General features: G+C 45.5%; 6 protein-coding genes across 6 annotated transcripts, besides 3 other annotated features; 5 read left to right on the top strand and 1 right to left on the bottom strand.

The window, feature by feature from the left end:
• Positions 1-182: 182 nt before the first annotated feature.
• TSTA_047680 (uncharacterized protein) lies at positions 183-1,109 on the bottom strand (the record flags this gene model as incomplete). Its single annotated transcript, XM_002485230.1, has 2 exons — positions 183-240; positions 832-1,109. 2 exons carry the CDS (start codon positions 1,107-1,109, stop codon positions 183-185), a joined length of 336 nt encoding a protein of 111 aa, XP_002485275.1.
• A 3,153-nt stretch (positions 1,110-4,262) lies between these two features.
• TSTA_047670 (COPII vesicles protein Yip3, putative) lies at positions 4,263-6,186 on the top strand (the record flags this gene model as incomplete). Its single annotated transcript, XM_002485229.1, has 2 exons — positions 4,263-4,844; positions 4,877-6,186. Exons 1-2 carry the CDS (start codon positions 4,379-4,381, stop codon positions 6,184-6,186), a joined length of 1,776 nt encoding a protein of 591 aa, XP_002485274.1. The 5' UTR covers positions 4,263-4,378.
• Positions 6,037-6,074: a microsatellite.
• A 976-nt stretch (positions 6,187-7,162) lies between the features above and the next one.
• Positions 7,163-8,470, top strand: TSTA_047660 (uncharacterized protein; the record flags this gene model as incomplete). Its single annotated transcript, XM_002485228.1, has 3 exons — positions 7,163-7,849; positions 7,952-8,046; positions 8,128-8,470. 3 exons carry the CDS (start codon positions 7,163-7,165, stop codon positions 8,468-8,470), a joined length of 1,125 nt encoding a protein of 374 aa, XP_002485273.1.
• Positions 8,471-8,729: 259 nt separating this feature from the next.
• TSTA_047650 (uncharacterized protein) lies at positions 8,730-9,953 on the top strand (the record flags this gene model as incomplete). The annotated part of the gene is made up of 2 exons (XM_002485227.1): positions 8,730-9,452; positions 9,531-9,953. The coding sequence occupies 2 exons, from the start codon at positions 8,730-8,732 to the stop codon at positions 9,951-9,953; spliced, it is 1,146 nt and encodes a 381-aa protein (XP_002485272.1).
• Positions 8,772-12,404: a mobile genetic element.
• Positions 10,164-11,294, top strand: TSTA_047640 (uncharacterized protein; the record flags this gene model as incomplete). Its single annotated transcript, XM_002485226.1, has 4 exons — positions 10,164-10,254; positions 10,540-10,712; positions 10,871-10,934; positions 10,969-11,294. 4 exons carry the CDS (start codon positions 10,164-10,166, stop codon positions 11,292-11,294), a joined length of 654 nt encoding a protein of 217 aa, XP_002485271.1.
• TSTA_047630 (uncharacterized protein) lies at positions 11,799-12,545 on the top strand (the record flags this gene model as incomplete). Its single annotated transcript, XM_002485225.1, has 3 exons — positions 11,799-12,011; positions 12,236-12,270; positions 12,389-12,545. The coding sequence occupies 3 exons, from the start codon at positions 11,799-11,801 to the stop codon at positions 12,543-12,545; spliced, it is 405 nt and encodes a 134-aa protein (XP_002485270.1).
• Positions 12,546-12,746: 201 nt separating this feature from the next.
• Positions 12,747-12,774: a microsatellite.
• Positions 12,775-12,931: the final 157 nt, after the last annotated feature.

The following is a 12,931-nucleotide window of genomic DNA, read 5'->3' as shown; positions in this document are numbered from 1 at the left end:
GCGGTAAGAATATTCTTCTTTTATTATCAAGCAATTTGTCAGCTTCAGGGTATGATATCAGTTCCCAAAGAAGTATGCACTGATGAGCATAAAATTTAGATATTTATCAACCAATCAGAAGAGACGACGCAGGCTCTATGCTATAAGAGGCTTAGCGTTGACGTTCAATTAGAGTTTAAGGTCTAGGTTCCCGCCGCTGCCAAGATCACCCACATGCGAGAGTCTTCCATGGCCTGCATCCTTGTTTCTACATACGTACTTGCATCGTTTTCATGAGTAAAAGACATACACGGAGCCTTTTACCGTAGATTTGCTAGGCTTACAGATATTTAACAAATTCTTACATGAATGACTCTTGTTAGTGGGAGGCCGCTGCTAACCCATACGGACGCACGGCGAGGGGTACCTGTATTTCAGACATGTGTGCCTGGATAGTTAGGTATTTTTGGAGTCTCTAGATAGGAGCTGTTTATTACCGATGAATGGCACATACAATCCATCGTCTAGGCATGTCTCATCTAAGCAAAACATAACAACCATTCTGGTCCATAACCGAAGCCCAATCATATCAAAAGGAAGAGTTGCCCTACCATTCCAACATTGCTCCATTATCTTCATTGCCTCAAAAAAATAGTAGTTGACAGGAGCGACTCGCCACTGGTCCTCTGAGCCAACGACGCTGCCAAAAGCCGGAAAAAGCTTCTTTGGCTCTCCAGCGCCATACAGCCACAAACGCAAAGGGGCCAGATGATATTCAACAAAAGCTTTGGATTACTCTATACGTTTCGGAAGAGAGATATTGCGTCTGAGACGGGTCCTGAAATTTCTGACAAGTTAGGATAGGGGCCGGATATAACGACATGCAGGTATACAATGGCAGAGAGCGCATATGCTTTTGTAGCTGTTATGCGAGATGGAATATTGTGAATTGCCGAGGACCCCTTTGATTGGATTGGTCCCTGTTTATTGCTAAGGTTTGCTAATTCTTGCTGGAGATGACGCTCAATATCAAGACCGCATTTCGCCAAATCGACCATGCTTAGCTTGTGGGTTGCCTTCGACTCTACTTTCCATTTATCCAGCATGGATATCTCGAATATAAGCGACATGACGGAATTTCAGCAAGACATGAGACGCTCCGTTGCGAATCACAGTTCATTCAATGCCTGTATATGGTCAATCTGCAGAAAGGGGCAGCTTCAGGTAGATGCACATACTAGAATGTCCAATGATATAAGGACCCTAGCAAGACACAAGTGGCACCATCCTGTTCTGGAGAAAGGGAACACTTATGTGATTGTTGAGTTATAGAATGGGTACTTGTTTGGTCGGGTATTCGCGCTTTAATAAGGGGAGATATCAAACTAGACGCTGAATGGAGAAGGCTCTGACAATTTCTGGTCCCACCGGCGAAAATCTAATGTTATAAATTTTGTTAGCACTGGATCAAGCATTCTTGTAAAGCAGGGTAACATACTTCCCAGCACAGAACTTGAAGGATTGATGTTAAACCTTCCAGACGACGTCCCAAGTCGCTATCACCCTGCAAGATTTGGTCATCTTCTAAGAAAGACTTTAGACCTTGGACAGCAAGATCATAATATCCATCTTTGACCGTTGAACTGTTCTGTCAAAGTTCCCATGTTAATACCTTGAGATGGGGGGAAGATGAGGAGGCCACTTTCACTCGAAGCGAGCGTCGCGTAGTATGCCTGTTTGAATTTCTTTATGATTAAAGATAGCCAAGGCTTTTGTACTTGTCGGCTGGATTGTAGAAAGGGTTCTGGATATAGAACACGTCATCCAAGTAGTGCATAAAAAGAGCGTCCTCTTTTTGATTTTCTGATGTAGTGGCTTTGGGAGTCACTGATTCTGATGGAAATTGTCCTGTATCGTGAGGTACCTGAGAATGTCCGTTCTAGACTGTATTATTTAACTCATCCCATGAATCTGGAGCTGTAACTGTCGAGAGAGAAGTTTACGTTGTGGTATACTCCATATCATAGCATTAAAATCTAAATTGCTCCCGCCATTAATGGCGAGATTAAATATCTCGGGAGGCATAACATCGATTAATTCCATATCGCCAACTTGCGGAACAGGAAGGTCACGCATGGGCATCTGTGGTCCATGCAATGGTGAGGCGTCTTCTGTATATAGCGTGAAAAGGTTGTGGTTCCCCGAGTTGCGAAGACAACCAGAACCAGTGTTCTGAGATGGTGCACTCCATTCTTGCTCAAGACAGGCAGTAAGCTCCAGCTCATGTAATTCATCATTGCCTTGATCTTCGTTGTGTGGCAGTTAGGTTGATCCGAGTGTGAGTTTGTTGAATTGGATCCAGTACCAGGCGGAGCCTTATGAGTTTTCAACAGACTCGCTGGCACTTGGTCGCAGCGCACATTCTAGACGTACGACGATCGTGTCGTATGGAGCGAAGCCTGCCTTTCCTTTTTCCACTTTCTCTGGCCGACAATACTTTTGAACTCGAAAGCTTTCTGTTTTGGAATACCCCATTGTCCATCCACTCCGGTGTCGGTCCGTAACTGTAGCATTCTAGTCTCAGTGAATTACAAATGTTGCATATCGGGTGGCATTCGTCATATATTTTTCTACGAACTCTGCGTATCCAACAGCCAGAGAGACTTCGTGCGGTTGATTGAGTCAAGTATTAGATTGATGAAGAAAGACTCTTATTGACACGCAAAGGCCACAAATTTCAGCAAGGTATAGAACTAGGACTTACGGATTCCAGTGTTGCCAGTTGGTAGACATCTCGTTGTGACCCGCTCTTATATTCCGGTAACTGCGCCGAGGTTCCTGTGAGCTAGAAGCTCATAGTTGGTCAAAAATTCGACCGTGAAAATAAGGACATTTTAATAATTACCCGATTGAATGCTGAAAACAAACAAAGAAATTGGGGGTCTAAGAAGGGAGGTACACGCACCAAACAATAATAGGCCTCTCTGGGAGCCATACAAGCCCCCGGAAGCAATTTCCCGGACCCTGTAATACTATCGGGCTGCGTTCTATGGGCGAAAATCCAAAATTAGTAATGGCTTATCTACCCTGTACCATTGAATCAAGTGAGATGAAGATTACAACTTCATCTTCTGTTCAACTCCAGCGGATAATGAGCTGCAAAGTAGAGCAATTAACGGGCAGCTAAATGCATGCGGACAAACCAACGTAGTGGACTACAGGAGGAATAGTCTTATCGCATATGCCGCACTGACATGACATGCATTCATCTCTAAATGCTGGTAGAAGGACTGTGCTGATACCTGATAGATATTTACTGGAGTCATCGTAAGCAAATGAGGAAGAAAGTAGGTCTCAAATGCGCACGTGATGCAATTTTATGCCTCAGGCATCAAGTTTTGGGCCGTGTACATATTCACTGAGTGAGGCTGCCGGGCATCAAAATGGACTATTGTTATCTGCTCGTTAATGACGAGCATTAAGAGGGGTATCATATATGAGATACGACCTTGTTGAAGAAAACCGCACTGGATTGTAACTTTCTGGGGCATGGTCTCCTTTAGCCTACTTTATTTCGTCAGAGATCATGGCAATAAAGCCCACACAGAAGGCGCTTTTAACTTCGAAAAGCAGTTCACTTATAATTAGTTGTTCCTTTTCAAATATAAATTGCAAATATTGTCCGAGGGTATTAGAGGATTCCCTCCGATATGACACGTCAGCTTCCTCTAGCCGGCTTACCACATAAGTCAAATTAGTCAAGACAGGGCATAAGTAAAACGTAAAGCCAGTTGCAGGGTAAAAATTGGCGGTGGATCTGGATATTGACATGTCCTGATTCTGCTTGGACTGTGATTTGCTTGATAATCGTGGGCCTAATGGACGTTCGCCTTGGTCGTTGAATGCAGGATGTATGCGGGGTTGGGTAGTTGAATGCGGCCAAGCGAAAGCTAAAAGCAGTCAAAGAGGAAATTTTCGCTGGTCGCTCGTATTTAAGGAAAATTTTTCCCATTGTATTTTCTCATCTGTTCGCATCGTGTCCGAGAGACATGAAGTACAGTTATTGTACGAAGTGTTTGTCTCTGCAATCGATAAATCGATATTAAACCGCGCTAGTCCTCTTCGGGCCCCGTTCTCCCATAGGGGGGATTTGGCAGGAGCGGATTGGCTTGCGGCTGCCCCTGGCTGAAGCCAATCCTTCACGCCTTCGTCTTAGGCTTCACTTTTTTCTGTCTCAATTCTATCTCTTCCATCGCAATCATCGCAACGTTTTTTGTCAATCATTCTCCTACTATCAGCGGTTCCCTCATTCAGGCCTTCTGTCCTTTATTGACTTCATAATCAATCTATACTTTTCCTTCTTACCGTCTGACTATTTCGGTCGTTATCATCAACCAAAATGTCTCAATTCAAGATCCCAGTCGACCTCATCACCTCTCGCTTCGGCGACCGCTTCCAGAGCATGCGCAATACATCGATCAGCTCGCGCTTTGCCAACCTCAAACCTATTTCCGAGTTCCTCGACATTAAGCGTATCTCCAAGCCAGCAGACTTTAGTGAAGTGCAGAGCCGCGTCAACTACAATCTCTCCTACTTCTCCAGCAACTATTTTGTCGTCTTCCTCATGCTGAGCATCTACGGTTTACTTACCAACCCCGTTCTTTTGTTCGTGATTATCTTGGTCGCTGGTGGAATGTACGGTATTGGCAAACTAGACGGCCGCGATCTTGACGTCGGATTCTTTCGCGCAAGTACCTCTCAGCTGTACACCACTTTGCTTATCATTGCTGTTCCTCTCGGTCTCTGGGCATCGCCTATTGCGTTCGCCCTTTGGTTGATTGGTGCTACTGGCGTGACCACTCTCGGTCACGCCGCTTTTATGGAAAAACCTATCGAGAATGCTTTTTCCGAGGAGGCGGTCTAGGTGGTCGGCCGCGAACTCCTTACGATATGCCCCGATGGGGAAGACCACCAGGGGTATGGCAGGGGAATCAGACGCGAAGGAGAGCTACACAGTGGGAGGATTTCAATGGTGTACGTTTCGAGGAGATTTACAGTGACGTGGATGATGGTTATAATGAATTGAAGTTTGGGGATGGATCGTGGCGGCGCATCGAGAAGGGAGGCAAGGCAAGCACGCGCGAGTTACGGCTGGGGAGTAATGGGTATGACTACGAGAGTGAGGTATCGGACGGCGCTGAATATGATTTGGATGACGACGCGGACAGTACTGTGGCGTATGCAGTACAACTCGCGATGCGGGATAAGGAAGAGATGCTGGTCGAAAAGGCTTTGGAGAGGATAAGGCGTGCTCAAATGCTTGGGAAAAAGAACGTTCGGCTTTCTCAAGAAGAGTTAGATGCATTGGAACGAAGACGAAAGGGAACGACAAACAGGAAATCGACAGCCACAGTCGCTGTTAGTTCCACTGGCCGTGTACCTTCAGTCAACGATAGGCGACCGAAGAGCAGAGATTCCGTTTATTCGGTTTCAAAGGGTTCACCCAGGACAAGTGGTGCATCTGAACGGCGACGAAGCTCACAAAGCCAATATTCACCAATTGAGTTCTCTGGGGTATCTCTACGTTCTAGTGGCATCCATGCATCCTTGAACAATAGTCCGACAAGCTCGTCATCTCGGCCAAGGACCCCAACTATGCAATCTTTACGCCCGCAGCCTTCTGGCAACTCGCCCATGATGCATCAAGCTACTTATATGCAGCGATACCCGTCAGAGCGCGGACCTACTTCCTCTCGTGCCCTACCTGATGATCCGCAATGGGCGCCTCGACAACGCTCTCAGTCTAATGTATTGCCGTATCCGTATGACCATCCCGCTTATGTACAACAGCCGTACGGTGCTATCCCTATTGACCCGCGATACGCCAACTTGCCGAACCGTCGACCGGTTACTTCAGACCCTTCATTTTCGAATGCTAACTATGCATCTACAAGTCAAAACATTCCTCGTCGAGAACCAGCTAATCCTACTGGTCGTCGTATTCCCGATGAAGTTTCCGAAGACGAACCCAGTGAGGATGAGGACAGTGAAGAAGAAGATGACGACGACGATGATGATGATGACGACAAAGATGAGGGAGTCAAAGTTACACAGCCACCCGCTGTTCGTGCATACGGAGGGCGAACAGCAGTGGCTGGCGGCGGTTCGAGAGGAAACCGCGAAACTCGTCGCCGGCGTGGTCGGTAATAATAGAAGTTGAGAAGTTGTGTGGGACTCCTTTGCATTATGATTTCTTTCGAGCCATACCCTTTGCTTGATATTTTTGATCTTCGCCATTTGTTTATTACAGGCTGTTGCCAGGGCTTATTCGTCAATGGAGTTCTTAGAGGCGGTTATTATGCAGTATCGTTATTATGAATTATAGATATTCTTTTCCTTTTCGTTCTGTTTTCTGTACAATGTACATAGATTAACTAGGGAAAGATCTAGCAAACCGGACGCGGTCAGAAAAAAGGTGAACCAACCTAGCAGTCAGTACGTTGAGTGGATTTGCCGTCTCTTGCCGATATCGTCTGATCTAGAGGTAGTCTAGTGTGCAGAAAGCGAGAAATAGAAGTATCATTCATGCTGAGTAGTAGACTTCATCGGCCTTACCCTTGCTCTGGCAAAAGTTCTAGTAGAACTCTTATTCCCAACTTCAAACACCTTTCCTCGTCAATATTCCTTTTACTAGTTTTGAATGCAGTGATGCCTAAACTATATTACAACCTCGCCATTTATATTTTTCCTAGTGACGGATGCAACATCATCCTCTCTCTGACCTGATCATGTGAGATGATTTTCTTGAAACATATTATTGAGTCCCTTTGGCACTGCAAGTCTGCAACTGCCAACAAGGTGCCGTGCCATGTCACATGATGCGGATATATAAGCGAGATTCCAGCATTGCTGGGATATGTTATCCTTTAGAAACAGGATATACTTCGTACAGAGTAGATAGGATGGATGGATGTTTTATTACGCCCGGAGGTGCTAACCTAGAGGGCACTAGTGCGCTAATTACATAATCAATTCCCACAGATCCAGCATGGTCTCTTTAACACAACCACCACCTGTCGAAGCCTAATTTTTGAAATTACTCCACAACCACCGATTTATCTGGCTCGGACTGTGTGTCAGGTTATTCGCCAGCTCTCGAGGTATCGCCCAATACCAAGAAAGCATGGCGGGCAGCCCAAATGCACCACAGCTGGGCCTCCAGCCATCAACCATACGCGACCACGCGATCCAACTTGAAGCAGACATACGCGCCTTGAAGGAATACCGAGTCAATCCAGTAGGCAAAAATCGCACACCAAACTGGAATATGATTGAACCACTACTCGAAAGCTTTATCAGCTATCTGCAGAAGACACAGGACCTTCCAACCACAAGCGAACTGACCGCTGTAGTCCACGCGACGGCACGCGCTCAGCAAATTCTCAGCAAAGACGTCACGGAAATCAAGAACTTCCTCGCAGCTCTGGCCAGGAAATCGACCATCCCTAGCTATGCACAAGTACTGAAGGACCCCTATGTAGTAAAGCCCACCATGCAGACACGCCCATCGATGGGTCACCGGGAAATCCTAGTCAAACTGAATCCCACGGACGTAGAAAGACAGGCTCAACGCGCAACAGCAGAAGAAATCAAGCAAAAGATAAATAACGCATTAGCGAATCACGAGGACCCCAATTTAAAGAAAACACAAATTTTAGCGGTAAAACAACATCCTAGTGGGGACCTGACGCTCTTCACATCCGACAGAGGGAGCACAGAGCTAATAATAGCACATAGGGAGGACTGGCAAAAGATACTAGGAGAAAAAGCCAAGGTTAAGGTTCCATCATATGGAATTATTATACATGAAGTTAGTACACAAGTGGAAGCTCACAACAAAGCAGAAATTGAAGAAAAGATTTATTGGAATAATCCATTATTAGAACAAGCAAATGTACTGTACTCTGGATAGTTAAAACGCAATCTTGGGGAGAAACGAGCCTCTACCATGGTTGTGGAGTTCGACCGAGAAGAAGACGCGGACCATGCGATTAAGAATAGCATTATGTTTGGAGCATAGATTTTTAACTGCGAGTACTATGACTGGACCTGCAAGGCTAGACAATGCTTCAGATGCTAAAAGTATAGATACATAGGGACTTATTGCAAAGCCCAGGAAACATGCGGGTATTGTGCGGGACTATATAGCACTAAGGCGTGTCTAGAGAGAGACAAACCTGGCTCGCAGCCAATATGTCCAAACTGCTCTAAGAATCACCCATCATGGAGCATTCAATGCGAAGACCGGAAAGAGGAACTGGCTAGAATCGAGGAAAGAAGGATGAATATGCCATGTACACATAAGGAGGCCGCACTTCGACGAGGGAATTTCACAGGAAAACCCAAACAATCTAGGGAGACACACCGCGGAGTAAAGGAGAATAGCCGAGCTACAGGAGTAGCAGCTACTCTTAATGCTCCAGGAAACTAGAAGAGAGGACAATCATCTAGGAAGATTACAAGGATAGATGGAAACCAGGGAACAGGCAATACTACAAGAAGAGTGCTCCAGGAACTGGATCGCAACGCTCTCCCCATGCCAGGAACAAGCAAGAAACAGGCACTGCCAGCTACAACAGAAAACAGAATTATAACATCTCAGGAATCTATTATGTTAACTGGACCTCTCGATGATTAGAAAGATACTGACAGTCCTACAATATAATGTCAACAAATCGCGCAAAAGGGTAATGGCTCCATTACTGGCCGATGAGAATATATGGAAATACAATATCATTGCTATTCAGGAACTATGGAGGAACCAGTTCCAGACCACCACATATCACCTGGTTAAAGACCGCTTTGATCTAGTCTACAATGAACAACCAAACACACGAGTCTGCTTCTTCATTAACAGTCAGTTAAGAGGAGCATGGACACACACCCACCATACACTAGACCTAGATACACTACATCTGCAATTCAAAAACGGGAAAGAGGCCAGGATAGTTCATATCCACAACATATATAATCTAGTTGAAAGTCAAAATGAGAACCAACCAAGCACGCTACCGGATCTCCGAAAGGCACTAGAGAGCGATCGAGAAGAGGAACATCTACTCATAGGCGATTTTAATCTCCACTATCCGATGTGGGGGGGAGTACAGAGCCGTAAGACATCAGAAGAAGCAACAGATCTGTTAGAATTAATCACAGACTACCACTTGGAACTTTTACTGCCGGTAGGCACAAAGACAAGGCAAGACAATGGAGAACCAAGTACGATTGATTTAGTCTTTGGAACCTGGTTGCTCTCAGAGAGCATCATTAGCTGTGGTCTTACAGGCAATGACCTTGACCATAATTCTGACCATCTTCTGATCACAACTCTCCTAAGCTTGACCACCACCAGACATCCAGAGAGAAAAAGGAGACTATGGAATCAATTAAGGGAGAAGGACTTCCAAGAAGAGGTGCGAAAGAACCTTCAAACTGATAAGAGATTAGACGGGAGCAAGAATATCGATGAATAAGTCAATCACATTGTACAGACTATTAATAAGGCCATTGAACACCACTGCCCAGAGTCCCAAGTATGCCCCAGATCAGTACCCGGGTGGACACCAGAGATTAAAGCGGCCCAGATGCATGCAAGAAGACTTCATCGGCAGTTCCAGCTACTTCGCACTAAGGAGGCATGGGAGGAATATCGAGCGGCTCGCAATCTTAAAGGGCGCCTAATTAAGAAATTGCTACGAAAGAATCACTGGGAACAAATTCAAGAAGCTACAGAAACGCAGTCAGGACTCTGGAGACTAGCTAAATGGGCCAGGAACCGTCAGCCACGCCAATCATTCACTCCTCCATTACGGGTAGATCTAGGACCGATGAAGACGCAGACCGAGGACAAGATCGCACTCCTGAAAGAGAACTTCTTCCCACAGATGAAGGAAGCAGACCTTTCAGATTTGTAAGATTATATCTACCCTGATCCAGTAGACTGGCCCCTATTTACGCCGAGAGAAGTGTAAGTGGCCCTATCCTCAGTGGCAACACACAAGGCCCCTGACCCAGATAGAATCCCTAACCTGGTACTAAAAATCCTTAAGGATATCTTATGGCCAATCCTTATACCACTCTTCAATGCATGTATTATATTTGGATATTGCCCAGGACACTTCAAAATGGCAGAGACAGTTGCTCTCCGCAAACCAGAGCAAGAAGACTATACACAAGTGAAATCCTACCGACCTATGGCACTCCTCAACACGTTAGGTAAGACCCTAGAGAAAATCATTGCAAGGTGTCTCTCAGCACTGGCGGAATGGTACTCTTTACTGCCTCCGACTCATATAGGTGGAAGAAAGGGGATTTCTATAGACCATGCACTGCACTGGTTAATAGAGAAGATAAACATAGAACTGAATGGGAAGGTATATAGAGGGGTTATATCAATTCTCTCATTAGATGTGTCAGGAGCGTTTGACAATGTCTCTCACCCTCAGCTTCTACACAATCTTAGAAAACGAAGAATTGATCCATGGGTAGTCAGTTAGATAGCCAGCTTCCTTACGGAGAGACAAACCACAATCAAACTTCGAGAGGCAACTTCAGGAATCCTAAATGTTGAAACGGGCATCCCACAAGGATCACCATTATCGCCCATTCTCTATCTGTTCTTTAATGCAGACCTAATTGAAAAGTGCTATAACCCAAGCAACAACACTGGCACAGTGGGTTGGATAGATGACGTGAATATTATCATATAGGGAAGCTCAACTGAAGAAAACTGCAGAAAGCTAGAAATCATCTACGAACAGTACAAGAAATGGGAAGAGAAACACGTGTTAAAATTCAATCCCAAAAAATTCAAGCTAATCCATCTGCCCAGCAAGTACAGCAAAACAACCGACAAGGAACGCCCAATCTGGCTGGACGGCTGAGAAGTGAAGCCAGTTCCTAAGTGCTGTATTCTTGGACTTATTATAGATAATAAGCTCAACTGGAACGGCCATATCGAACACATTGAAACCAAGATGACCAAATCTCTGGGAGCCCTCAGTAGCCTCGCAGGATCCACCTGGGGTACAGGATATAAAGGACTACGACAAGTTTACCAGGCCACAATCCTACCACAAATAATATACGCAGCATCGATCTGGTACGCCCCATTGAACTTAGAGGATAACCATCGGGAGAAGGCAGTAGGCAAGCTGGAAGCAATACAAAAGAAAGTAGCTAGGATTATCACAGAGGCATTCAAGACCGTCTCAGGAGCAGCACTCGACATAGAGGCTTTTCTCCTTCCGATTTGAATCTATTTAAACAAGATTACGGCGGAAACATATCTCCGGATTTGCTCTACACCATCCTATAAGACTCTAGAGCAGAGTTGGAGAGAGAGAATCTAGGATGGCTACCTCAAAGGCTGGCACAATCTCCCAAGCAGATAGGGGCCACTAGAGAGACACAAGCACCGGTGTAAAACATTATTAGGACCTGAAAGAGTCAGGAATGTGGAACAGAGATATCCCTTCCTAACCCTTCCCTAGTGGGAACCACCTCAGACACATATAGCTACCAACGCGGAGGCAGCAAGGTCCATCCATAACCAGATTCTCCAACAAAACCCAAGTCTTATTACCTATACTGACGGCAGTGCTATTAATGGGAAAGTTAGGGCATCTACCATCCAATATAGCCTCTCAGTTACAAGATAAACATTCATAGGAAGAACACCAGAGGCAAATGTATTCTTGGCGGAACTGGTTGGAATACATATGGCCCTAGAGATGATATAGCAAAGGATAGTAAGAAAGATGATAATCTTCTGTGACAGTCAGGCTACGATTCAGGCAATCAATGGTGCTCAAAAGACAGGCCAACAGATCTTAGGAAGCATTGCGGAAAAATGGGACGAGCTCAGGAGCCAGGGTGTCCAGGTAACTATCCACTGGATCCTGGCCCACCAGGGAATTAAGGGTAATGAGCGAGCGGACATAGCAGCAAAGGAGGCAACTAGATGGAGATTGGTGCGGAATAATAGAGGAAGACAGGTTCCATTAGATATAGATAGCACAGCTCCAAGACTAGTTGGGCTCCAGCAACCTTTGTCAGCGCTCAAGAGAGACTTAAAGACCCTAGCTTATAAACAGTGAGAACAGAACTGGCAACAGAATCAACGAGGCCGTACTCTCTTCTGGGTCATAGATAAACCATCAAAGAAGAATATAGAGCTTCACACCAGACTTAGCAGGCCTCTATCATCTATCCTAACACAGATGCGGACAGGTAATATCAGCCTGCGGCATTTCCTATACAAAAGAAAGATTCCGGGAATCGACAACGGAGAATGCCAGTGTCAACGTAGAGCACAAACAGTCACACATATCTTACTGAGCTGTCCTAGGTTCAAGGAGGAGCGTAACGCGTGGAAGAATGAGGGGACATGGTCGTCCGATGCAAGGAAGATTCTCTCTAAGGGAAAATACACTGTTAGGGCAGCAAAATTCATGTTGAAAACCAAGCTCCTTGGGCAATTTGGGAGCATAGATTTAGACATCTAGTGGAGCGGTGAGTCCTCAAGGGTACAACAGTCACTATACCAGCTGGAGCAGCAGCAATGTGCTCTAGCAAGCATACACCAGCTTGTTGTTTCATTCTAAATTATTTAGATACATAGTTAGTTCTTGTATATAGGACCGGAGCTGGCGGTCAGGATTAGGACACATGCCGCATAGCTGCCTGCGGGGCGGCTGGGACGGCTTAATGAATCAATCAATCAATCAATCAATCCGGCATGGTCTCGCGATAGCCCATAAGTTGCTTTCTTAACATGTGTGTGCTTGGTGATTGGCTTCTTTGGTTGGCTTATGAGAGGCTCCCTTGTTAAAGGTGTTGGCTAGTAGATGATCTTAAAGGTTATCTTCTCCAAGTGTGCAGTGTCCTAACT

The sequence above is a fragment of the Talaromyces stipitatus genome, genomic scaffold, assembly GCF_000003125.1.
Source record: "Talaromyces stipitatus ATCC 10500 scf_1105507295515 genomic scaffold, whole genome shotgun sequence".
NCBI classification, from domain to species: Eukaryota; Fungi; Ascomycota; class Eurotiomycetes; order Eurotiales; family Trichocomaceae; genus Talaromyces; species Talaromyces stipitatus.
This window is presented reverse-complemented; position numbering and strand designations above follow the sequence as displayed.